The sequence below is a fragment of the Tiliqua scincoides genome, chromosome 6, assembly GCF_035046505.1.
Source record: "Tiliqua scincoides isolate rTilSci1 chromosome 6, rTilSci1.hap2, whole genome shotgun sequence".
Lineage (NCBI taxonomy): Eukaryota > Metazoa > Chordata > Lepidosauria > Squamata > Scincidae > Tiliqua > Tiliqua scincoides.
In genome coordinates, this window is record NC_089826.1 from 84,337,144 (window position 1) to 84,362,599 (window position 25,456).

Sequence of the window (25,456 nt, forward strand, 5' to 3'; positions counted from 1 at the left end):
CCCCCCCTGCAGTGGAGTGGTAGTTTTCCTATGTCTCTGCAGCGGGTGAAAGCACCTACCTATTGTGCTTGGCACTGGCCATGAAATTGGCTCTCCTGCCTGCTCTGGCTCCCATACCGCTCCAAATGGAGGCGTTTCTGGGGCCAGGGCTGCACATTCAAGGGGGAAAGGGTGATTGCGCAGGTGTGGCAGTGCCATAATACAGGGGCAACTTTGCATCACCTGGGCCCCAGGTACTACCCCCCCCAGCTATGCTAATGAAGAAGGTACCTCTTCCCCTTACTCTAATGCTAGAATCTCGTCCTCCACCCACCAAAGCAGTAGTCATAATTTTGTTGTGGTAGCAACAGTCTGGTGCACACACAGAGGACAGTACAGAGGCTAAAAAGAACTCTTTAAATGTGATACGTATTGAATGAAACTTCTATAAAGATAAGGTTTTTTTGGAAGCAGCTTCAAAAGGGTCAGCGTAATGGATGTGTTGCTCCTTGCAGGCCTTTTCAGCAATCTTTTGACTAACCATGCTTAAATGTATCCTCTAACTGTGCCTCTCCTGTGTTTGGGTTAGAATTGCCCTAAATTTTCACTTCCTTGCAGGGGCCGGTGTATTTTTCCTTTCTTGCATGGAAGGAGAGAAGATCAGCTTTCTCTTTGACTGCATTGTCCATGGCATCTCGCCAATGAAAGGCCCCTTTGGCTTGCGTCCAGTCTTACCAGGTTAATATAAGAAGTATACCATAGCCACATAAAGAGGGGACTCACTCACCTTGCCTTAATGCATTTTGTTCTGAAGGGAGTTAAAGGTTCTGGATGCCAAGACATGGAAAGCACATAGTGCTTGTCATCAGCAAATATCAAAATACAAATGAATGTACATTTTGACACACCCATTTCATCCTCTGCTGTCGTTCATATTTATGCTGCTAGCTTTTGCCTGGAATCATTCAGTCATGTACAAATATAAGATGTTAAATAGAGAGGGGTCCAATATCATTTTGGGATATCTATATTAAACTAGAGACAAACCAGGCTCAAAATTGGTGGATAACTTACTGAGCCAGGGACTGACATACATGGGATTTCTTTCATTCAGTTTCAGGTAACTCTGGAGAATAATGCTGCCATTGGTTTAGTTTAGTGCTGGGTGACTCCCACATGAGCTCAGTTTGGATTGGGACTGGCAATTACAAGTGGCATTGAAGAATGCTCAGAGAAAGGTTTTTCCTGAGAGTTCTAAATATATTTGCAATTCTCAAGCCCCCAACTACCACCACTCCAAGCTGTTGGGTTAACAGATGCTGGGCTCCTACAGTGTCCTGGCAGCTTCAGTGGCAGGAAGGGAGGGAGACTACTCTCAGTCCTGAGCATCTGGGATGCTGTTTTTCTAGGTGCTAGGGAGGATGCAAAAGAAAGAAGCCTGCCTGCCTACCAGTCATCTGTACCACAGCCTAGTAAGGGAATGTAAGGGAGGAGCAACCCATTTTCTCTCCCATACCCCAGTTCTCAAATTGTGTACCATGGTGCCTTAGGGTGCCGTGGGGCACTCACAGGGGCTTCACAGGATGTCCCTGGTTGCCTGTCCTACTGGCTGTCCCAGGCGTTGCTATCTTGGATCTTGCAAGATTTTGGGAGATCCAAGATGGCGGTGCTTGGCTGAGCCAGGAAGAAGAGACTGCAGGGCATCATGACCCTGGTAAGTTTGGAATTGCTGCCCCAGTTCTTCTATTGCTTGTACTCCAAATTGAAGAATACATGTTGAGTGAAACTGGCCCAGTTTGGAACGTGTGCATGCATCATGAGCTTGCCACTTTTATTGTCTGAACCTGGTAATTTTGAGGCTTAGTGACATCCCTTGTTTAGTTAGATCTTATGGAATGAGGCTAAATTCCCTGGAGATTTGTGGTTTAGGTCCTTGGGAGCAAGAACACCCAAAATTTGGAGTAGTTCAAGAAATTACCCTATGCTCCATAACAGCCTAGATTGAAATTCTACCAGATCAAATGAGGACATTGCGACTGAAAGAAAGGTAATCTTTCACCTCCCACTTTCTGTCAAATGTTGAAAGCAACACCCATGCTTAACCATTCAAATGTCTTTCAAGGGTAAAGTAATAACTGCTATCAGTATTTTTGTGTTGCTGAAGTTCCTGACTAGAAAATGGAAGAGGGGTGTAGAATTATCTTGTCTGCTGAGAAGAACTGCACATCTAATTGTAAAGCGATTTTCCTGTTAATAGCAAAAAACCCTTTCCAATGAGATGTGTAACTCAGACTGGACAAACTACCAGTTTATTCTCTAGCCACAGTATTGCTTCTAGCAGGAACCTGCTGCTTCTTGTCTTGGCTTTTCTCTGATGATTTAACATTTAGTAGTGCATAGACAGGGATTCAGTGGTTGAGATGGTAGAGTCAAACCACAGATATTATGAGATGTCCATAGGTGCTCTGCTCTGAGTACTTGAGTGAAACTTTAATTACAGTGGCATATCAATCATCATTTCACAGTATCATTTTTTTTAAGATCCCAATGCAAATCCCACCTGCATAGAAGAAAGAGTGGCACATGAAGCTTTGCAGTTAGAGAAGCGCCTCAGTCTTCTGTCCCATACAAGTTACCATGGCAGTGGAGGTAAGAACACCATCTATCCAAGTGGGCAATTACAGTCAGTTCTCATTGTTTGCTAGAGTTAGGTTCCTGAAAATCCTTGTGCATACTAAATTAGCAGATACTGAATCCTTGAGCCTATGGGGAAAATGCGGTTAGGTTCCAGGGGATCCTCTTCACCAAACACTCTATGAACTTTGTGAACCTGAATCTTACCGTGAAATCTATGGGCTGGGGTGTTACTGAATGCTAATTAATATCTCCAACATCTGATGCTTCCTCGTCCATGCTGGCTATCCCTTGATGCATTGAAGATTGTGGTGATAGCAATTTCTCCATTCAGCTAGAGTCCCTGAGATGGTGCCCAACATAGTAGAGCAAGCCTGGCAGTGGACGCAAATGTGTCTGACGATTCTCCACAGACCAGTGCCCATTTGATGTGGAAAATTGACTCAATCCAAACAACTTTCTAAAAAACGAGGAGTGTAATTGACTGAACGCGATTATTGCATCCCCTTATCCATAAGCCGTATACTGTATAGACATCTCTTCCTTTCCCCCCAAGCCGCATGGTGCTGGCATTGCCTTCTGCTTGCAAGGAAGCCACTATCTCTTTTTCTCCTCCTCCTGCAACCTCTCTTGGCCCCGCCTGCATGCTCATAGCTGCACCAAGCCCCCACCCCCACCTCGAGTGCACTGGCATAATATTTGCAGATAACGAGAACAGAGTCACAGATAAGGAGAGGTAGCTGGCAATTCTGCCCCTCCTGATAAGTGAATTTGCAGTTAGTGAATTCGCATATAAAGAGAACTGTGTAGTCCTGTTTTCTGAGGCTTCTGGATCAAGTCTTGATTCTTATTAATGGAGACTTCTGGTCCAGACCTATAAACACAGTTTTAGAGAGATGGTTGAAATAATAACAATAACAATAACAACAACAGGTATTTCTATACCGCCTTTCTTGGTCTTTATTCAAGACTTTATTCAAGGCGGTTTACATAGGCAGGCTTTTATTTAAATCCCTTATTAAATAGAGGTTTGTCATGTTTGTAATCCTGTGTTTTGAAGCCCATTTTTGCTCAGCTGCAGGCTGCTGGGGATCAAAACCGCACTGTGAGTAACAAGCCAGGACTGTCCACTGTGGGATGCCAGCTGCCACCACTGTCTGTGTGCGAGGTAGCCTAACTTGAATGTGGCATGTGCAGTGCTGGAAGGAAGCAATTGCTCTTCCTTGCAACTGTCAAGAGACAGGACGCAGCTTGGCAGCTGACACAGTTTGGCAGCGAGTCTGAAAAAAAGACACTGCTGAACTTCTGGTCATAAATTATAGATAAATGTGCCTATCCTGAGTCAGGAAAAAGGGAACTAATTGTGAGTTGCAGCGTAACTAAACAGGGGAGGTGCTGTACTGCTGTACAGGAATGAAGCTACCAGCCAGGAAATTGACCAAAGAACCCAGGACTAGCCATGAACAGTTATCACAATAAGCCTTAAAGGATTGATAAGCCTTAAAGGATTGATGAAGATCCACAAGTCTAACACACACATGCCCCTGAATTGTCAATATCTGAATTGCCTTATGCAGTGCAAGGGAAAGCTCCACCATCTTCTTTCTTTCCAGTGCACCATTTGTTTTCATTGTTGTAGCTAAGGTCTGGGGGCACACAGTCTGGGGTCTGGAGGCACCTGGGGGCACAAGAATTTTTAACATCCCACTGGGGTGTTAATACCCTCCAGGGGGTTAAGTGCCCAGACCCCCCCCCCGGGGCTTCCTCCCTAAGCCTCAGAACTCCTCCCAGATGCCTTGGGATCCACTGTCGGGGGTTTGAGTTGGCACTCCCTAAGGAGGTGGTACCCGGGGCAATGTACCCCACTGCCCTCCTTAGCTACAGCACTGTTAGTATTTGGAGCATTAATCTCTTTACTTTCATCCTAGGTGATGATAGGAGTTTATCGAGTTCCTCTTCAGACACCAGCCACTCTGATGCCAGCCTCGGGAGCAGGTTGACTATTTGGCCAGAACAGTCTTCAGCCAGTACTTCCCAAGAAAGTCATGGACTAGCCACAGCAAAGGGCATTCACCCTGGGGAAGAAAAATCCCATTCAGAGAGTAACCGTGGCACTACCAAGCCCCCTCCAAAGCTTCTTCGCTCCAGGCAGCTGCAAGAAATAGGCCGCCAAAGTTCTTCTGACAGTGGGATTGCTACTGGGAGTCACTCCTCTTACTCTGGAAGTTTCTCGTCCTACGCTGGGAGCCTGGACATTTGCCATGCTGATGAGCTTGGATCGCTATTGAGCTTGCAGCTGAATCTTCCTTCAGACCAGAATATATGCTCTTGCCCGTCTGGTGAGCACCAGAGAGGCTCTGGCCTAGAGTACCAGGTTCCCAGCTCCCTTAGACATACCTATGACATACCCAGGAGTTTGTTACAGGGATCTACTAAAGAGGTACAAAATACAAGTGCAGATTCCTCACTGTCCAAGGACCAGGCGCTTCAAGGAAACAGGGACCTGAAACTGCTGCTCCCCCATCCAGAAGCCCAAGCTCCTCTCCCTGAGCACTGCCAGGAAATGGGGATGCAGGCAGCCTCCCCCTTGGAGAACATCAAAGATTTGGGTCATGAGGCAAGTGTGGATTTTGTTTCAAGGTGGTCACAGCTCAGACATCAAGGACCAGTGGAAGACTCTAGGAGTACTGAGGTGACACCCTTTGGAGGGGTTTCCAGCAGCCTGTGTGAAATATGTAGCTCTCCGACCAGTTCATCTCGAGCTATCTTTTCCTCTTGTCCAGTCTGCGGTGGCCTCAAGGTAAACACTTGGGCTTGCATGCTAAGTATGGGTTTTGTTTGATCTTGAACTGTGGTTTTTGTGTTCTTATACAATTTCTGAGAAAACAGATTTTGTGCCATTTATGAGTAAACCACCACCAGAAGAATGTTCATTAGATTGTACAGTGGGCCCTCGGTATCCAGGGTGATCCATTCCAGGATTCCACGGATAATGAAATCTGCAGGAAGGGAACCTGCACCAGCAAAGTGGAAGTGCCTTCCACTCACATCCAGGAGGCCTGTTGAGGCATGGGGAGGCCTGCCTGTGGCCTTCCCACACCTCAGAAGGCCTCTTAGACAGGACTGAAAGGCAGTTCTGGTTTTTTCTCTGAGGCCCTTCAGTTACAGGCTCAGCATCCACAGATACTCAAATCCATGGATGCCGAGTCTGCAGATAAGTAGGGCCCATTGTAGTTAATAAATCTATATCTAACTTTTCTTCAATGGAACTTAAGGTTTCCTTGAACTCTGACCAGATGCAGTTATCGTCACATGACTGCCTTCAGACCACAGCACTGAGACCAATTATTACCATCTCAGAGAGCTAAATAGACTTGGAGACAAAAGCTGCAAAGTCCCAGAGAAGGGATAAATTTACCCTATCAAAAGCTAATTGAGAATCATTTAACCATTTGCTGAAATAACATACCAGTAATTTCTGTGCTGCTGGCATGCCATTAAATTTAAGCAATGCCCATTCAGCTAGTCACGAGTATTATTACCTCTGTAGATATTAGATCTGGGAACAGTTCTGTCCTCTTTAAAATGTAATTTAGTTATTTGCCTCTTTCTGCAAAAAATTATGGTGAGGAATTCCACAGGCCACTTTTATGCAAACATTTCACCTTCTTGAGAAGGGTTCATTGAATGTTGTTAAGGCAGTGCATTTCAAATGGTGGTTTGGGACCCACTAGGTGGGTCACAAGCAAATTTCAGGTGGGTTGCATAGTACCTAGCTCAGCTGCTATTGAAAATACAGAGCTGAAAATTCAGAGTACAGAGCTGCTGGGCAGAGTGGGCACCTGGTTAGTGAGAAGCATGGTGCTTTTCTAAGTGGGAAGATGGGTTGCTGGAAAGAGGGAAGGGATGTGTGGTTAGAGAAGGATCCAACTCTGCGTTCTGCTTTGACATCTAAGCTGGAATGTTTGAATTCCAAGCTATGCAAAATAAGAACACAAGCATGCTGTGTAATTGGTCCTTGAAGGTTTGAAGCCTAAATTGATGATGTCACTTCCAGCCATGATGTCACTTCCAGGTTAATGACATCACTTCCAGTGGGTCCTGACAGATTATAATTCTAAAAAGTGGGTCCCACTGCTAAAAAGTTTGAGAACCACTGTGTTAAGGAAATAAAATGTTCCTACCTATTACAGGTTGATTGGAGTGAGGTTGGGAAGCATGGAAAAAAAATTGAGCAGACCAGATGAATGTTTTAAGACACCTTACAGGGGCATTTCCATACATCATGCAGAATGTAGTGATTATACTGGTTGGACAATATGTAGAGCACTGTGCTTGAGAAACATTGAGGATAATTACCTTGCTGAACGGCCAGAGTCAGTTGTCCCTTCTGTTCCTGGCAGTTTCTTGACAGGCTGCTTGTTTCTAAAAGGCTCCAGACAGGGACCATTGAGAAGAAGGAAGCTTGAGATGCCTCGGTAATTTTAGCTGTTCTAATAATAGGGCAGTGAAGCCGAGGCTGTTAGACAGAATGACTGTACCCCTTTCAGGATTAGCCATGTCCTGAGAAGTGCAAGCTCTAGTGTTGGTGGAGGTCAGAGCTCCATTTCTAAAATGACCAGTGTTCATGTTTAGCAGCAGCACACTTATGAATCCCAGCTGCTGAGGAAGAACAACAGGAAAGGGCTGTCACATTATTTGCTGCTTGTAAGCTTCCTAGAGTCATCCAGATGGCCACTGGAAAGCCCACTGGGTGGTGGAAACAAGATGCTGGGCTATATGAACCTTTGCTTTGTCTAGCAGGGCCCTTTTCATGTCCTTCTGAGATGTCAGCCTGCCTGTGAGTCCTGTTCTTTGGCTTGGAATCATGTATTTCTTGCCTATGGTGTTTGGGGAACTAATTTTTACTTAGTGATGAGGGAACAGCACTCTGCATATATTCAAAGGCACTGTTGCCTATTTTGCTTTTGCTGTGTAAACTATTTTGCATTTTGTTGAAAAGCAGTATATACAATTCCTACCTCAGTATCCATGGGGAATCTGTTCCTGGACCCCCCATGGAAACCAAAACCCATGGATGATTATATCTATGGAACCTGGCAGCACAATCCTAACTTGCTCTGGAAAAGGCAGGCTGGCAAGTCTGCACTGTGTCAAGCACAAGTTTCAGTCTGGCTCTGCTTAGCCTGAGACAAGGGGAAATAATTCTCCTTACCCCCAGTAGAGCCACAGCAGCCCCAAGGGGCTACTCAGATCTGCGCCCCTGAAGAGATAGCAGAAATTCGAGCAGCCCTGAGCTGCCCCAGGCTACCCAGGAACAGGGATAGGATCTGTCATGAGTGCTGGATCCTGGTCCCACCCCTCGCTTCCCTGCTGCGTGCCCATGGGACTGCTGCCTAGCTTCCCTGCTGCCTGCTCTCCCCCGCCCCGAAATGCCTCCCCGCCCTCCCCATGCACCCCCAGACTCCCACACTGGCCTGGAAAGGCCAGTGCAAATTTACTGGGCCTGGGGCCTGTGTCAACAGGGGAGGCCAGCGCGCGACTCACAAATCTGTGCAAGCATACTTTATGGCACATTGGTGACATTCGGGCTGGCAGAAGAGACTTGTGCCAGCCCAAGGCTGTTTTAGAATTGCGCCCTTATTGGCATAAAACAATATCAACAATTTTAACCAAAGATACACATACAAACAAAAACAGCTTTAGACGTTATACAATAGCAAATAGTTAGATGAGGCATATAAACATTCCCAGGCTACTCATCCACAGCACATTCAGTATAATTATATTTTGAACTCGCGTCTCTAGAGCTCAGCACTGTGAGAATACAAGAGGCTACATTTTCAAGTGTCTCACCCTTCTTTATCGATAGGAGGGCGCAGAGAGCAACCGCATTGGTCCACCCCCTGAAGTTTGTAAGCACTGGAGCAAGAAACTCCCAACGTGGCGCTTGATGTAGAGGACAGGACAGAACCAAATGTTTAAGCATTTAATTCTAGGGGACAGATGAACATTCTAGAGCAGGGGTGCTCAATAGGTGGATCGCGATCTACCGGTAGATCGCGAGGCAAAATGAGTAGATCGCGGAGTGCTGACCCCCCCTTCAGGTGCCTCTGGGAGGAAACGCCAGGAGTAAGGCCCATTGTACTCAATGGGGCTTACTCCCAGGTAAGTGTGGCTAGGATTGCAGTCTCACAGCCTAATCCTAGGCATGTCTACTCAGGAGTAAGTCCTGTTATACTCAGTGGGGCTCAAGGTACACCAACATACATTGTACATATAAATGTTATATGTTATGATGGTGCGAACATTGTAAAAAAAACTCTGGCAGATCTCCGGGCCTTGCTGGGTTTCAAAGTAGCTCTCGAGCCAAAAAAGTGTGAGCACCCCTGTTCTAGAGGAACTCGATAAACTCCCTCTGATGCTTCCAGGGGCCTTTATGAGGCCCATAGAGGACACATGCAGCCTCTGAGGGTCTCCGAAAGCCTCCCAGACATGACCGGAACAAAGTTCTGGTCATGTCTGAGAGACCCTCAGTGGGTCCTCAGCTGTGAGTTTGGAACCTGCAGTAGATCAAATTCATAGTCACGAATCTGCAGAGAAAGAGGACCCACCAGTAACAACAACAATAATTTCTGCATATATTCCAGAGGCAAAATCCGGAGCCGGAGTCCCTGAGGCAGTTCATGGCTGAACACAGTCACGTTCTGGCAACTCCTGCAACGCCGCTGGAACCAACCATATTGGCTTCTGCCTTTCCATTGGACCATTCCAGTGATGTGGAGAGGGGGGATTTGCTGCATGGGAAACAGTCTATCCTCCATATCTACTTTACCCAGGCTTCATGCTCTGGAGAGGACATTCTGTTCCAGAACCACCATTCAGAGCGCGATACCATAGTCTTCCGAGACTGAAGGATGCCATAGTCTATTCCAGAATTGAGTCTTAGTACTGAAAACATTCCCAGGGCTGGCTTCTGTATTTAGCTGTAGACTTGGGCCCGGGATATGATAGTTTCATATGTATATTTTTGGACATTGTGTTATTTAGTTTGGTAGCTAATATTTTTGATATTATTTCTTTTCCATTATAGATCTGTAATATCCCTACTGGTTTGTATGGCAAGTAGAAATTCAGTTGGTGAAGCTTTCCCTGTCTTGCAGGTATGTGAGTGGAATTGCTTTACCAGGTGAATTTCTTCTTAGCATGCATCTGTAAAAGGCACAGGAGCCCTGCCAGAAGACATTGTTTTCTACCCTAGTATAGCTTATTTTGTATATCTTTCTCACAAAGAACTATGAGATTTTAACAGAATAGATTGGTCTAAATCACAGGAAAATCTTGATTTAAATCAAATTCTAATTCATTTGTTTGCTGAACAAGTATACAAACCAGTTAGTTGCTATAATTATATCTGCAGTTAAAAAGAACCTTGATACTACTGAGGAGTACAATCAAAATCTTGATCAAAATGGATAGGTCCACATACCTTTTCACTATGAAATTTGTATTTATTTAGGAGAACAAATGTGAAATTAAGGATTTCAGTTTGGATGTTTCTATGCATATGAAAGGCATTACAAGGAACTGATTTTGCTTAGTGTTCTTATGTAGAGATTGCCAGAAATGAAAGCTAGTGTTTTTAAATTAGTTGTACTAACTAGTTAATGGCCAGGTGCAAACGTACCACTCAAATTTAAAAAAAAAGTGCTTTTTTTCCCTAGCTAGACTCTGTGATCATAAGAAGGCTAACTTCAGGGTAAAATGTTCTAGAGGTGGCTTAATTTTTTTTTAATGGCTATGGGTCCAATCCTATCCAACATTCGAATACCAATTCAGCCATGCCAACAGGCCATGGGCTGCATCCTGGGGGGGGGGGCAGCCTTGGAGACCTCCTTAAGGTAAGCGAACATTTTGTTCCTTTGCCTTGGGGATGCATTGTGGCTGCATCGGTGCTGGAAAGTTGGACAGGATTGGGCTGTCTGTCTACACATACATACACACTCACCTTTTATCTTGATGCATATACAGCAGCCCACAGTATACTATGTAAACCACACTATACTATGGTTTAGTGCTATATGAATGAGTTTCAGAAGCTGCAGGCTTGCACACTCACCACTCCTTTTCTCCTCTGTTGTGTGCAAGAAAAGAAGAGTGAAAGTGTTCGCATTCACTTTAGAACAAACTGCATTCTGAGTTTGTGCTTTGGCTGAGTTTGTGCCAAAGCTTGTGCTTAATGAAGAACTGTGGTCTGTTCTAAAGTGAAACCAAAGGCATTTGCTTTCTCTCTTTGGGCAATGAAGCAACTTTAAAGTGGAGGCTTGCTTATATTTAGCAGGGGGAGAGCAACTGTCCCTATTTCGCCCCCCCCCCCGCCTTGTGTCTTTGCTAGCAGCTGTTTGATGGTGTTTCTTCTGCATGTGTTTTAGATTATGAGTCCTTCTTGGGGGCATGGAATTATTTATTTATTTAGCTATTTAAATCACTTTGTGAACTTTGTTGAGAATCAGCATAAAAATATTCTTAATAATAATGTGAGAGGGTAGGGGGAAGTGCATGACCCTGCACGTCTGTAAGACAGATGGCTCAATCCTATTGGGCCTAACTGCCAGTGGAATACTCATTTAACCCCTGCTAACTGGTTAAGAGGCACTTTTTCAAGTAGGTGCTCCTTTTTTATTTAGTAGGGGGAGAGTAACTGGCCCACCTCACCCCAGCAGTGTCTTTTCTAGTGGCTGTCTGCTGGTGTCGCATCTTTTTAGATTGTGAGCCCTTTTGGGACAGGGAGCCATTAGATATTTGATTTTCTCTGTAAACCGCTTTGTGAACTTTTTGTTGAAAAGCGGTATATAAATACTGTTGTTGTTGTTGTTGTTGACTGCTGTAAAAGTGCTGTAAAGCACTTTCCAACAGCGAACTGAGTAGCATGCTCCCAGGATCCTGGCAGGAAGGATGGAGCCTTCCTGTGTGTGGTTTTTGCTTTCCTGCCAACTGCCAGAGCAAGTAAGCCAGTGGGAGAGGATGAGGGGGCTGGGGGAGGGAGGAATGGGGTGGTAGAGAGGGAATGGATCTGGCAGCAATTGTGCATATCAGTTCCTATCCCTTCTGGCAGCAACTTCCCTGCCTGCTTTCACTCCTCAGACTTGTGTTAACGAAATGGCTAGCACAGGTCTGAGGAGACCCTTAGGAGAGAGGGAGGCTTACACAGGGGTAAGGGGATACAGCATGTCTGTTTTTGGCACAGCTGCACCAGTGGGGGGGGGGTAGAATTGGGCTGTTAATTTTTCATATTAATAGTAATATTAACAACTCAGTCCTATCCTTCCTCCCCCTATTGGTGCAGCCGTGCTGAAAAGGAACATGCTGTATCCATGGGGGGGGGGGGGGCGGCAGATGGGGAGGCTTGGAAGGGGAAAGGGGATTAAAATCCCCTTATGTCTCCATAAGCCTCCTGTTCAGCAATTGGTCTCCTGAGAACTGCACTAGCAATTTCACTAGCACAAGGAGAGAAAGGAGATGGGGAGGCTGCCACCAAAGGGTATACGATCTGGCATGCACCATTGCTACCAGATCCACCCACTCCCACAGCCTCCCTGCCCCCATTTTGCCCTCCCTTGCCATCTTACCTGCCTCGGTGGGTCTTCCAGGGTCTGCTGGCATGGATGGAAAGGCTCTAGTCTTCCCGTCAGCATTCCTGTAGTATGCTAATCTGTATGCCTTCTGCTGGTAGGTGGACCCAATAGGAATGGGATGTAAATTGTTTTGCATTATATTTGAACTGACCCAGTTTGTCAGAATACATTGTACAGTTTGTTCAAAAGCTTGGTTCTTGTGAGCTTGGCAAGCAGTAGTCTAGCTCATGGAAACAATTGTATTGCATTCCCTTAGATCTTTTTCATGTGCATCCATGAGAACCATTCCAAATGATTAACACAGTGAACTTAGAGCGCAATCCTAAGTGCTCATTGGGCTAGCACAAGTCCCTTCCACTGGCCCAGGAGGATCGCAAACATGCCATAAAGCATGTTTGTGCCTCCGTGGGAGTAAGCTGCACTGGCACACGGAGGTGTGCTGGCCCACAGAGGCCAAATTTGGAGGCCTTGCAACCACCACAGCAGCAAGGAAAGGTAAGTCTGCAATGGCTGAACTTGGCCGGTGCAGGGTTCTGGGGGTGCCGGCAGAGGGTAGGGAGGAGGCAGGAGGGAGGCGTTTCGGGGTGGGGGAGGGCATGCTGCGAGTGGGCCTGTGGGTGGGCGGGTAGGGAGCAGGAGGTGGGGCCAGGACCCAGCAGTTATGCCAGGTCCTAGCCCTACTGGCCTGCCTGTTCTAGCGCAAGTTAGGATTGTGCTGTTAGTTGATAATAGTTCAGGCATCAATTTATTAAGTCAGATTCTTAAATGTTGTTGCGTTTACGAAAAATTCATTCATTTTAACATATTCTGATTCATGTGCTTGTGTTTTAAAGGAAACGTCAATTTTACCATCTGGAGTATCAACAACTATTCCAGGTAGGAACCACTAAGGCTTTTGCTATATGTAAAACTTCTTAATTTCTGTAATCAAGGAAAAGAAACTTTAAGCTAAAGTCTAAATCTACAAGTCTATAACATTCATTCTACAATAAAAAAATTTCTTCAGTTTAAGGATTTAAGGTGGTTATAAATTCACTCATGCGCCAAAAGCCATGAAAACTGTAAACTGAGATGTGCTATGTAAGCAGTAAACAAGTTATCTAGCGTTGCATATTGTGCTTATTAGCTTTCATGAATCTACATTTTCTCTTGGTCTTTGAGCCCTCCGTCCTCTTTCTCTGCAATGTGGGCACATGCACACAAACATACGAGCACAGCATCAATCTCCAGTCTCTTTCTTGCACATATACAACACCTTTCTCTCCTCACAAAAAGACTTCAGGTCACCCCAGACTGGAGGAAAGTCAATTCCATCTCTGGTGACAGCAAACCTAGCCCCTCCCAAGAGTCAGACTGAGATACAACCATGACAGCCAGCTGAGGCAATCATGGTGAGCCTCTGTCTTCCCTTGAGGAACTTGAGAGTGAAAGAGAAGCAAGTTGTATGAAGAGTATGTCTGTCTTCCGATCACCACAGCCTCTTGCACATCCACAAGGCAGTACGACAGGATTTAGGAAACTTTTCTCTGAAAGCATTTACAAACCACTTAAGGCTAAGTTAGCAGCACTTAACACGGGTTCCAGGGCAAGAGAAAACGTTTGACGCTTCTGCTACAACAGACACTGATCCATGAAGAAATGACATATATTTCAACAAACAGACTCATTCAAATGAGATCTGGAAAAATGGAACTGGTCAGGTTACATAGACCAAATGTTGGAGGTTTTCTAAGTAATTAAATGTAGGCTGGTGTTCTCAGAAGAATCCTTGGAACATTGAGAAGTGAGCATCAAGACTGAACTGCATTGCCTATCTGGGAGCCAGTGGCAAACCTGCCATTAAATGAAAGGGGCAAATGCCCCGGGCACAGAGCCTTGCGTGCCTCTAGGACTGTGCAGAAGCCTCTCTGAGGCTCCCAACGTGGTCAGAAACTGTGCTTCCCGTTTGCCAGAAGCACAGTTTAAGACATCGGAACAACCTGAGGAGGCTTCCTTGACACGTACTGGAGTTGCACAAAGCTCTAAGTGCTCCGTGTACATGGGGAGGGGTGGATTTGCCTGCAGGGGAGCAGCGGCATCTCGTAGGTGTCGCCATCACAGACCTTTGCCCCAGGTCATGGGGCTGGGGAAGTCCGCCACTGCTGGGAGCACAGTCAGGTAATGGTGTGCATTAGCATGTGAGACAATTTCTGTTGTCATACAATGCATGAGTTGGATGGCATACCTGTATCTATGTTATCATGCCAATGGGAATGTACATTTGCCTTGAGCCACTACTCTTGTGCAAGGCTTTTAGTACTGTGTGTGTTTTAAGTTTTCAGTCTTAAAAAAAAATCAGAAAAGACTGCAGCAGCAAAGTCTTACATAGAATATTTTAATTGTTTCCTTTCATTTGCAGAATTAGCTTCAGGAACTATTTTGGGAGTCTTTGTTCCAAAGCCAAGACAATAGAAGAAGAACTAATTTATAACTCAGCAACTGCAAAATTAAAGTTTTAGTGGGAGGAAGAGACAGGGAGTTGATACATCCATTGATAAGGAAATTTGTTTTTTCTTGCCAATGAATGTATTTCCAGAGCAATTTATTTTGAATGAATAGGCACAATAGAACTCTAATTATATCTAATGGCTTTTTTTAGTATTAATTTGCAGATGTTTTTAAAAAACAGGTGTTTCTGCTTCTCTGTCTCCAAAAGTGTTTAAAGGACAAACTTTGCAAGCTGGTAAGATACAGTATTTTGCTAGGGCCTTCCCTTAAACAGGATTGGCTAAAATGGCAAATAGTCAAGGTTTTAGATGTGATAGACGCATATGCTTTTTATTCTATTCGAATATCATTGTAGCATGACAGGTAACAAGCACTTAGAAGAAACAGAAGTGGCTGTTGAGGAGGGTTCAGTGTCACAGGCAGTAATCTTTATCGATTGCCATCTTGCCAGTATTTTAACAAGAGTTTAACAGAAAAAAGTTCCTCTTAAGCCTAACTTGTGTATTTTAGAAATGTAAGGTTTTCTGAAAATGCCTTTTGAGAGAAGCATATGCCTTCCCCACGCATATTCTGAGCTTGATTATAGGCAAAAACTGTCCTTACCCTATTGACCAGATTGCTCAAGGAAGTTGTTGTTTGATGAGTGATTTCCTTTTCTGGAGGAAAATTGTAGAATTTGAGATAGTGAATAAGCCTTGAGACTGTTTCAACTCTGCTTCTGCACCAGAAATTTGTCCCCACGATGCTTTTTAGGTGCATGAGTGACTTTACAAGTACCTTAACTCCTCTCTTAAAGTGAAGATTTTTTAATCTTAGAATTTTTTTTTTTAAAGAAATTTACTGAAGTATATGTTCTTCTTTGGGTCAGGTGAAGCCAATTTAACTTCACTGTGATTCTATAACTTGGCATTCATATTATTATGCTCTATGATAGTGGTTTTCAACCAATGTACAGCGACACATTGTGGTGCTGCAAATGGTCTGCAGGTATGCTGTGGGAGTTGGGGGGGGGGGTCATTTATTAGTAGGGTTGATGTGAGCCTCCTGCCAGCATTATGGTGTGGCTTGTCGATTGTCAAAAATACTGATGGTGTGCCTTGACAATTTTAATGCCTTGTCAGTGTGCCATGAGATGAAAAAAGTTGAAAATCCTTGCTCTAAGGCAATGTTTCTTAAAGTGTGGTCCATGGACTGGTGCCATTCTATAAACCATTGGCTGCCCATCTGCGCTGCAACTCCTCTGGCTTTCAGTTTCTCTATCATCTTGAGGGTGTCCGGAGAGATTAGAGCTGTGAAGTCTCCTGAGGCTTGCAGCTGGACCTGGACTTTGCCTTTTGGGATTGGTGCACCAAGTCTCATGAGAGGCTACCAGACAGTGGGACCCGAGACACAGGAAAAGAAGAGGGAAGCAGGAGCTTAAGAGCAGCAGAGGTGCAGGAAACAGATGGACAAGGACAGGAGAGGAGAACTTATAGGAAGAAGTAAAACACAGGAATAAAGACCAGGTGGGCTAGAAGGGGTGAGCTGTCGCAGAACTGAGAGACCCATAGGAAAAGCAGAGACTTTCCCTAGGGCAAGGGACAAAAGTTCTTTCACCTGAGGAGTCCTCTACAACTGCCACACCCACCTTAGGATGCCACGCACGCTCCATTGGTGGGCCTGCATTGGTAAGGGGGGGTGTTAGGTAGGATGGGGCTGCTCATCACTCACCTCTTAACTATAGAGCCATTATGGCTCTGTAATTAATCAGTTGGTTGCAGTGGCGTAGCTGGAGGGGGTGCACAGCACTATGACTTGCAGGGAGCCTCAGTGTGGTGTGCAAGCAGCCCCTCCCCCTCCTCTTCAGAGCCATTCCAGACAGGGGGAGTAGAACAGAGGCAAATGTAGGGAGGCGAATGCCTTCATCACCCCTAATTGATTCATTTGCTGGAGTAGCATTTATTCCCTTGCAAGTGTTGTCATTAGACACTGAGGATGATTTTAAAAAGATTTTTACATTTTTTGACTGAAGCAACACTTAGACCAGCTATTTTCAACCACTGTGCCATGGCACACTGTTGCGCCGTGAATGGTCCCCAGATGTGCCACAGGAATTTGGGAGAGATTAGTGAACCCCCTCCCCCATTGGCAGCACAGTGTGCATTGTCAATGGTCATAAAACTGATGGTGTGCCTTGACCATTCTAGTGCCTTGCCAGCGTGCCTTGAGATGAAAAAGGTTGAAAGTCACTGAGACAGTTTGTCTTTGCTTTCTAAATTATTTGGAAAAAATCTGAAATAATTAACTTGTATTATTTATTTTCACTATGCAAATTTATGATTAAAGTTAACAACAACAACAACAACAACAACAACACTGGATTAAGTATGTAGAACCATATGTGTATTCTAGGTCCTAAAGGAAGCTATGAAGTGATGGTGCCAGCTGCAGAACCTGGATCTCTACCCAGTCCTGAAGAACCTGGTGAGTAAGTAGACTTGTAGCAGACTACATAGAGTGTAGTGGGTGAGTCGTTTTATTTGAGTATGTAGGCAGGTGGGACCTTGGTATCCACTGGGAGTTCTGTTCCGGAACCCCCGTGGATACGGAAATCGGTGGATACCGGGGTCCACTTTTAAATGCCTTTTAACAAGGAGAAAAAGCACCAAAATCCTATTTCCTACCTTTGCACTGTTAATCCACACTGGTTGCAAGCTTCTTGGGGTTAAAGATAGCTTGTTGCCCCAGAATACTTCCGTATAGACACTGTACCACATGCAGCCCCTAGATGGGGTGAATAAGGGAATGTAATGAAATTATTCTATTCGATTCCTTCCCCTGTAGCCCGCTCCCCACCCTTGCCCTCCCCTGCCCCTGCTGCCAACTTACCAGTGCCTGTGGAGTTTTCTAATGACACTGCTAAGCATGTCACACCTCTCACCATTTGCAGCAGCACACGACAGCAGCCTGGCTTTTTGCCACTGTAAAGTGCTTTTACATTCATTCTAACAGTGCAAGGCCAAACAGAATTGGAACCTTATTTAAGTAAGCTGTTCCACCTTCCCTCCCTAGTTTGTTTGCCTTGCCTGCCTGAGAGCTTGAGGGGGTCAATCAGTAACAGGAGAGCAAGTGGACTTTGCAACTTGCAGTGTTCCCTCCACAATGTGGCACGTTTGAGAACCATGTACATGGCTGATGTTCATGTTGACCCATTGAAGCACAGAGATTTATTTGTATCTTCTATTGAAATGAATGGGCAACACTTTTAGGCAGGAGAGATCTATGTGTGTATACAGTTCACTTATCTGTGGATTTTGATACCTGTGGGGGGGGGGTCCAGGATACCCACGGATACTGAGGTCCAACTCAGTGGCGTAGCTAGAGGGGTTGCAAAGCACTAAGTTCTGTGGGGAGACTCACTGCAGCATGCAAGTAGCCCCTTCCCCTCCCCTTTGGAGCCATTCTGGGCAGGGGAGCAAAGCAGAGGCAATCACCTGGCTCTGAAGGGTAGGGGCCACTTGCATGGTGCAGTGAAGCTCCCTGCAGAACTTGGTGCTTTGCACCCCCTCTAGCTACACCACTGGTCCAACTGTACAGGCAAATTTCCCAAATAGTTGTAACTTCAAGAAAGAATTCCCCACCCCAAGCCTTATTTTTTGACTACTTCAGGGACATCACATTATCTCCTTTTGAAACCTGTTCCTTTTCTTAGCAGGGGCAGTAGGTTTTTCAGCAGATCTACCCGTGCCTGATCGATTGCGCAATGAGTCAGCAACCTATGTTAATATTCCTACCAGCCCTACATCAAAGAAACAGCTTCACTATATGGAGCTGGAACTTCAGGAACCCAGTACAAGCATAAGAGGTAGGGACCATTTGTAAAGCATCCAAAGCATGTCGCTGCTGTTACCGAATCACTTCTGCTCTGCTGTGTCTTGAGCTGCACCAGGGATCAAAATGGGCCTCTGGGAAAGTGCAGGAAAGCTATATAGTGCTCAGTGAGTGACCAGTACACACTGGCATACCCATAAATAAAGGAGGACACACACACACACACACACCCCTCCTTTATTTATGGGTATGCCAGTGTGTACTGGTCCTTGAGCACCTCCTGTTAGCCTCCCATACAACTTAAATGAACTTCATTTGTGTACAGCAAGTCCTCACTTAAAGTCATTTTGTTTCAAGTTGTTTCAGTATAAAGTTGATGAGGATAAGAAAATAGATACCTGGTTGGGGTCACTGTCTGTGTGGAGGTTGGCAAGTTTTCCCCCTGTCTGCGTGGGTTTTCTCTGGCCTGGAAAGCTTACATTTATTTCAGTGTTTAATATTAGAAGTGTTTGAGGTCTTAATTTGGAACAGGGGTGACCAACCTGTCAACTTTAGGGTTCCTGAACAATTGTGTAGAAGAGGGAATTTCAGAAGGTGTAGCTTATCTCACAAATCCAAGAGCCCTAAAGTTGAAAAGTTGGCCACCCCTGACTTAGAAGTTAGGTGGTGTTTTTATGTCCAGAAATATGTGATCAGAACTTAATGCTTGTTTACATATATCAATGAGCCTACAGTAAAATTGTTTTGGTTATAAGTCATTTCACTTAAAGGTGTGGTTCCCAAGAACCTATCAACAAGTTTAAATGAGGACTTACTGTACAATCCTCAACTCTTTAAAGGATGGTCCCATTCCTGACTTGTGTGTTAGCATGAAGGAGTTTATAGCACATACTGATAGCAATGCTTTTGAATGACAGGGACTGGATCAACCAAATATGTGCAGATTGACATTACGGCAACAGAGACGGCTCACAAAGTGGGGACACAGCATGCTCAGTTTAGAGAAGAGCGCCTGCAGGAACTCGAACAAAAGAAGAAAGGAAACCAACTTGACTCTTCATAGAGAGAAACTAACCAGCTAACCCTAACATAGTACTTGTAAATGTTTCTTGAACTTATTAATTCAACTAAACGCTGCCACTGTTTTCAGATTTATACCAGATTCATTCCAATCTATTAATTTCCAATTGGAAAACTGGTAGCATGGTGTGTGTGTGTCTAAAGATATGGGTAGTAAACATGTCTGGTAAATCACATTTTGTTGTAATTTTTTAAATGTCTTGCCCATATCAGGTATCAAATATAAATGATTTTTAAATGAGGCATTTAATTTGAATGTGTAATTATGAGGATGTAAATGTATACATAAAATATTGGTCTAGACAGTGTGTGTATTGACATAATGTTCTGTTTTGCTAAGAATTTGCATAGCAGTTCATGTTGTTTTTTTAAAAAAAGTTAAAGCCAGAACTTATCAGCAAATTTTATGTGATAATCACAACCACAAATGTGCCATGAATTACCAGTTGCAAGGGAGCAATGGTGGGAAAGAAATATGCCTTTCTCACTTGCTTGTGGGCTTCCCTGAGGCAGCTGGTGGGCCACTGTGGGAAACAGAAAGCTGGACTAGATGGGCCTGTGGTCTGACCCAGCAAGGCTGCTCTTATATTTGTACAATGATTGTTTGTGGCTGGTTCTATTAGAGAGTGAAGAGCATAATTGTTTAGATTGCCAAACTGCATACAGTGGGCCCCGGTACCCACTGGGCGTCTGTTTCAGGAACCCTCCCCATAGCGAAATCTGTGGGGTGGGGCATACCGGCAAACCGGAGTGCCTTTTAGCTTCCAGGAGGCCTTCTGAAGCACTGGGAGGCAGCATTTGGCTTCCCCACTCTTTAGAAGACCTCCCAGATGCAACTGGAAAGCACTTCTGGTAGCATTGGGTAGGTCCTCGGAGGCCCTTCAAAGTGGGCTTGGGATCCACGTCGAGTCAAATCTGCAGATCACAAAAGCACAGATGAGAAGGGGCCACTGTACCTCTGTTTCTAGACAACTGGTCTTCAGCAGATTAACTCATTATTATAATAAAACAGTAAAATTCTATGCAACTGTTTCTGCACAACTGCTGCAGCAGCCACAGCATAAACCATTGCCTGGCCAGTAAGGCAGTGCCAACTGGCATTGCCCAATCTCCAGAAAAGACTACCCCCCTCCTGCCCCAGCTTTAGTCAAAGGCAGCTGTAGCATTGTTTTGGCCTTTGCAGCAATGCTAGAGATGGCAGCCTCTCACATCAGTGCCCTGCCCTTTTGAGCTGGACCTCAGTGCTGTAGTTCATCAGCTGAGGCTGCAGACAGCATCATTATAGCAGTAGAAGCAGCACGGGACTGACAGCATTTAGGACAGCATTTAGGATGTAGCATCAAGGAAATGTTATGCTGTCAGCTTGCCAGCTGATAACACCATTCATAGCCCTGGCAGAAATCTCTACTTGACCATGAGAACTGAACACAGAGGATGAGTCAGCTAAAACTGTATTTCTTTGTTTTATGTGTTTGGATTTTTGAAACGCAATGTGCACCTTTCTTATAGAGAAAATTTCTCCTTTCTTATAGAGAAAATAGGTATATTGTCAATCCATTTTCTAGAGTGTGGTTTTTTAAAACTCAAATCATTTTGTACTGAAGCAACTTTCTTTCCAAGTTGGAAGCAGCTAGTAGCTTTGGATCCAGCCATGCCATCATAATGAATGAAGTGATGTTCATTCCATTTTCTGTCAAATCCACCCTACACTTTTCTCTGCAGAAGCAGACTGTATATTATTCCTGCCCATACTTAATGACAGTGTTACTTCCTTCCTTTACATCAGTCTTTATATTGGTTTGGCTTTGGTTCTGGTTCAGCACCTTGAGAAATTCACGTTCATTTACAGAACTTTGCAGAATGGATGGCTGCTCCTGAAAAATAAGGGCTTGCATTCTTATTTCCAAAGTTTGCCTGATAAATGGTAACTGAAATAAAAACCTAAAACAATGATGATCACACATTTAGCAATATGCATCCTGTTCATTGAAATCACCACCATGTTAGTGTATTTCTTTTAAATTTTTACTAATAGGTTAAGATTATAACAAGGAATTTGCATTCTTTTTGCATTGGAAACTGGTAGATCATCCTCTTTGACCATTCCCATATCTTTTGAACATTAACCTTTGGAAATGAATCAGCAGTAGAAATCAATCTTCTAGGGAGAAAAGCAACCTGGTCTTTTAAAAAATTCATGTTCCTCTCTCCCCTTTAATGTCTGCCAATTTAATTGTTTTCCTGGCAATTTACTGTTTTCTAGGCTGAAAGGAATTGAGAATCACTTAGTGCTGTTTTGCTTACTGCACTAAACTGCAATAGAAATCACTCTGAAATGTATTGTTTTTAAATTTTTTTAGTGTAGAGTTGTCAGTATTTTCTTTAAAGAGCCAAGCTCTCATCTTTCTTATACAATATGCATTGCGATTCTACATGTTTGTTTGAACACATATACAATATTATTACCCTAAGTGATCTTAAATGCATTAATTAGAACTCCTGATGTAATTGTTTGCTGCCTTAGGTAGTACAATATTCTCACAGGAAAATTGTGCCATTTGGTTAAAATTTGATTAGGGGAGCTCAGCACATGCATTAGAACTCTATAATCTACCTTTATTGTTTTTCGAATCTGTTTAAGGAACCTGTAAACCACTTTGTGAACTTTTTGTTGGAAAGCAGTATATAAATACTGTTAATAATAATAATAATAATAATAATAATAATAATAATAATAATAATAATAATAAGCAAAAAAACAGTGATTGCCTTTTCCACTTAGAAGGACTTCACTTTTCAGGTTTTAGGGTTCAGTGAAGCAAATCTCTTCTTTGTTTTAATTTAATATTGTACTAATATTTTTGTCCCATATTATTTAGGTAATATCTATCTTCTACTTTCCCATTTAATTCAATAGTAACCACACCCAGAAGACCACAAGAAAATAAATTACTATTGCATGAAAAGTGCCACTATCATATGGCACTAGCATAGAGTATTGCATTGCACCATGGACTTTAAGCTCCGTGACCATGTATTTTATAAATGTCTGTTTATCCAATATAAAACACTGATAATGAGACACAAACCTCTCTTGTAAACATGGAACTAAATAATTTCCTGAATTCATAACATTTCTTGCAAATAAAGCTACAGTTATATAGAAAACAAAGTTTGCGAGCACTTTTTAGTGCTGCTGAGGCATTGCTTTGCTGAAATTAACTGAAAGCAGAATTAAGGTGGAGGATCCATACATCATTTTAATACAGCACTACATTACCAAGTGCTGATTTTCTCCACGGTCAAGTTCTTGCAGTACAATTACTCGCAAATTTGACGAAGGACGCTGTCAACATTCAAACAAATTTCATTGCTTGTAAGTTGAACCCTCTTTATCATTTCCTGTTTATTCTGGTTGGGAGGGCAGCTCACAGTTAGTAAGTAATTGTCCCTTGCTAATGGACAATTGTCTCTCTTAAATCTCCCAACATCATTTTCTGTTTAGGGAGAGAGACTTTAATTATTGGTTCCTCACATTTTTTTCTTTTTTTGAAAAGACTGAGTGTTGTTTTGCCTCCTTTTTAATTTTAGTGAGAAAGAAAGGATGAAAAACTGACACTGGGATAATTCAGAGAAGCTATTCAAGGACCACTGATCTTTCAGACACAATAGAAAGTAACATGAAAGGGAGAAGTTGGAAAGAAGGTGCTTGATTTAGGGCGCAATCCTAACTCCTTATGTCAGTGCTTTCCAGCACTGACATAAGGGCAATGCAGCTCTGAGGCAAGGCAACAAACATTCCCTTACTTTGAGGAGGCCTCCATGAGTGACACCCAACTGCAGAATGCAGCACACTGGCACCACTATGCCAGTGCTGGAAAGCACTGACATAAAGGATTAGGATTGTGCCCTTAAAGGTACAGGATTGAAAAGCCTTAGTAGCACTTAGCCTGTTCACACTGGACAGGCTTCCCAGGTCTCAGAATGCCTTAAATGCCATTAAAACATTGCAGAATTTTTTTTTTTTTTTGCCTGTGGGTTTCATTCTGAAGCTTGCAGTGGCTGCAGGCTGATGTACACAGCCTCTGGGGGCTTCAGAAAGCCTGCTGGAGGCAACCAGACCGCAGCTCCCGTCAACTTCAGAGGGTTCAGGTTGAGCCAAGTTTGGCTGAATGTGGGGGGTCTGTGTTTAGCCAGATACAAAATCTGTGGATAAACAAGCTCAACCTGTACCTCATTGGATTTCCTGGACAACACTCAGTGTTTTGCATTCACACTAGATTTACATTGGACTTAAACAGAACTATATTTCTGAAGTTTGGAAGAGGTGACTATAAAGGATCTGGTCCAGCTGAAGCTACTTGCACTTAGGGTCCATTTATATCACTGGGACTGTTGAACTGCACCTTGCTTAAGCCCCACTGATTGCAAGAAGACAAGTACCTGGATTGGGGGGGGGGGCTAGAGTATTCAGCCACTGTAATAACAATATTTGTGTGCTGCATACTGTTCAAACAAAAGATTCCTTAATCACCCTGTTTTCAAAGCTAGAGCCATGAAATGTATTTTTGGATTGGAAAACACTAATCAATGCCAAAAAGGTGTAACGGGCTCAGGTTGAGATTTGAAAGGTGTGGATTTGAGATGCAGCAACAACATTGTAGAGCTCTTGAAATTATTTTTAGTTTGGACAAAGAGCAGAAGGTATGTTTTCCCCGTTGGTCTGTATTTAATGAAATTTAACACAACAATGACTCTTCAGCATAAAGTGAGAAGCTACAGCAAAGCTGAGATGCAAAGGCATCTCAGCCAATACAGCCACTTTAGTGCGTGGTCGCTGTTCTACATCAGCAATGCAGAACGGAGAGGCTTGAGACATGGATTGAATTTCCTTTCCTCTCACAGCAGGGGAGATGAAATAGGGAAGAGACAGGGACAAAGTACTGTATTTACTTAACTAAGATGCAACTCTGACATCGGCAAATACATACTTCGAACGATAGCTTATCCACTCCATAATCTTTGTGCCTCCTGTGACAGGTGTAGGAAGAAATGTGTTCATGTGCATACAGAATTTGCTTATACTTATTACTAAGACTGAGACCACTTGAATGGAGGCACCATATTTCAGCCTGTTCAACTTGCGCTAGATCAAAAGGGGTGAAATTTCATTCTATGCCAGTCTAGATGTACAGTCAAATCCCTGAAAGTCCACTGCGAAGGTTTTCACATGGAAACCCAAGATCTGCTTACCTACTTGGCAATAATTTGCACCCTAGGACAGCCCATAATGGTTTCACACCTGTTTCAGCTTTATCGTGCTAGCCAATCTAATGCAAAAATTCCAGACAGAATATGTGAACTGCTTGACCATGGGGAACTGCTGGAGTTATTACTAATGAAGAATGGGGACAGCATCTATTTTCTCTCCCTTTGTTTTTTCCATGCCTCACAGTTTAACAAGAACACAGAATTAAGTGGCAAACAGAAATCATATTAACTAATTCAAGCATTTTAAAACCAGGCACAGCCTAACCAGAGAGCTGGAACATTCTTGCTAGCATTACGACAATGTGCTCTCTCCGTTGCACACTGGGGGTTTGAGTGGTCTTTTATGCCATCACACATTTCCTTCCCCATTTAACATGTTCCCCCTCCCCCATTGCTCTTCTTAGAAGGGTCAAACACTTTGAATGGTAGGAGACAGCCACAGGCCAATTTTACTCTTGTCCAGTCTTTTAAAAAATTTCCTTACCATGCAAGCCAAGGCATTCTTACTCATAAGAACATAAGAACAGCCCCACTGGATCAGGCCATAGGCCCATCTAGTC

At 43.8% G+C, this 25,456-nt stretch overlaps 1 protein-coding gene across 1 annotated transcript in view; it reads left to right on the top strand.

Annotated features, from left to right (window-relative positions):
- DOK7 (docking protein 7) overlaps positions 1-21,586 on the top strand; it is a 29,210-nt gene extending 7,624 nt beyond the window's left edge. Inside the window, exons 5-11 of the mRNA XM_066632598.1 lie at positions 598-717; positions 2,521-2,628; positions 4,542-5,413; positions 13,082-13,124; positions 17,127-17,198; positions 18,427-18,579; positions 19,463-21,586. Of these exons, the coding sequence (XP_066488695.1) occupies positions 598-717; positions 2,521-2,628; positions 4,542-5,413; positions 13,082-13,124; positions 17,127-17,198; positions 18,427-18,579; positions 19,463-19,608 (1,514 nt within the window). The 3' untranslated portion in view covers positions 19,609-21,586. The remainder of the gene's footprint in view (positions 1-597; positions 718-2,520; positions 2,629-4,541; positions 5,414-13,081; positions 13,125-17,126; positions 17,199-18,426; positions 18,580-19,462) is intronic.
- The last annotated feature ends 3,870 nt before the right edge of the window (positions 21,587-25,456 follow it).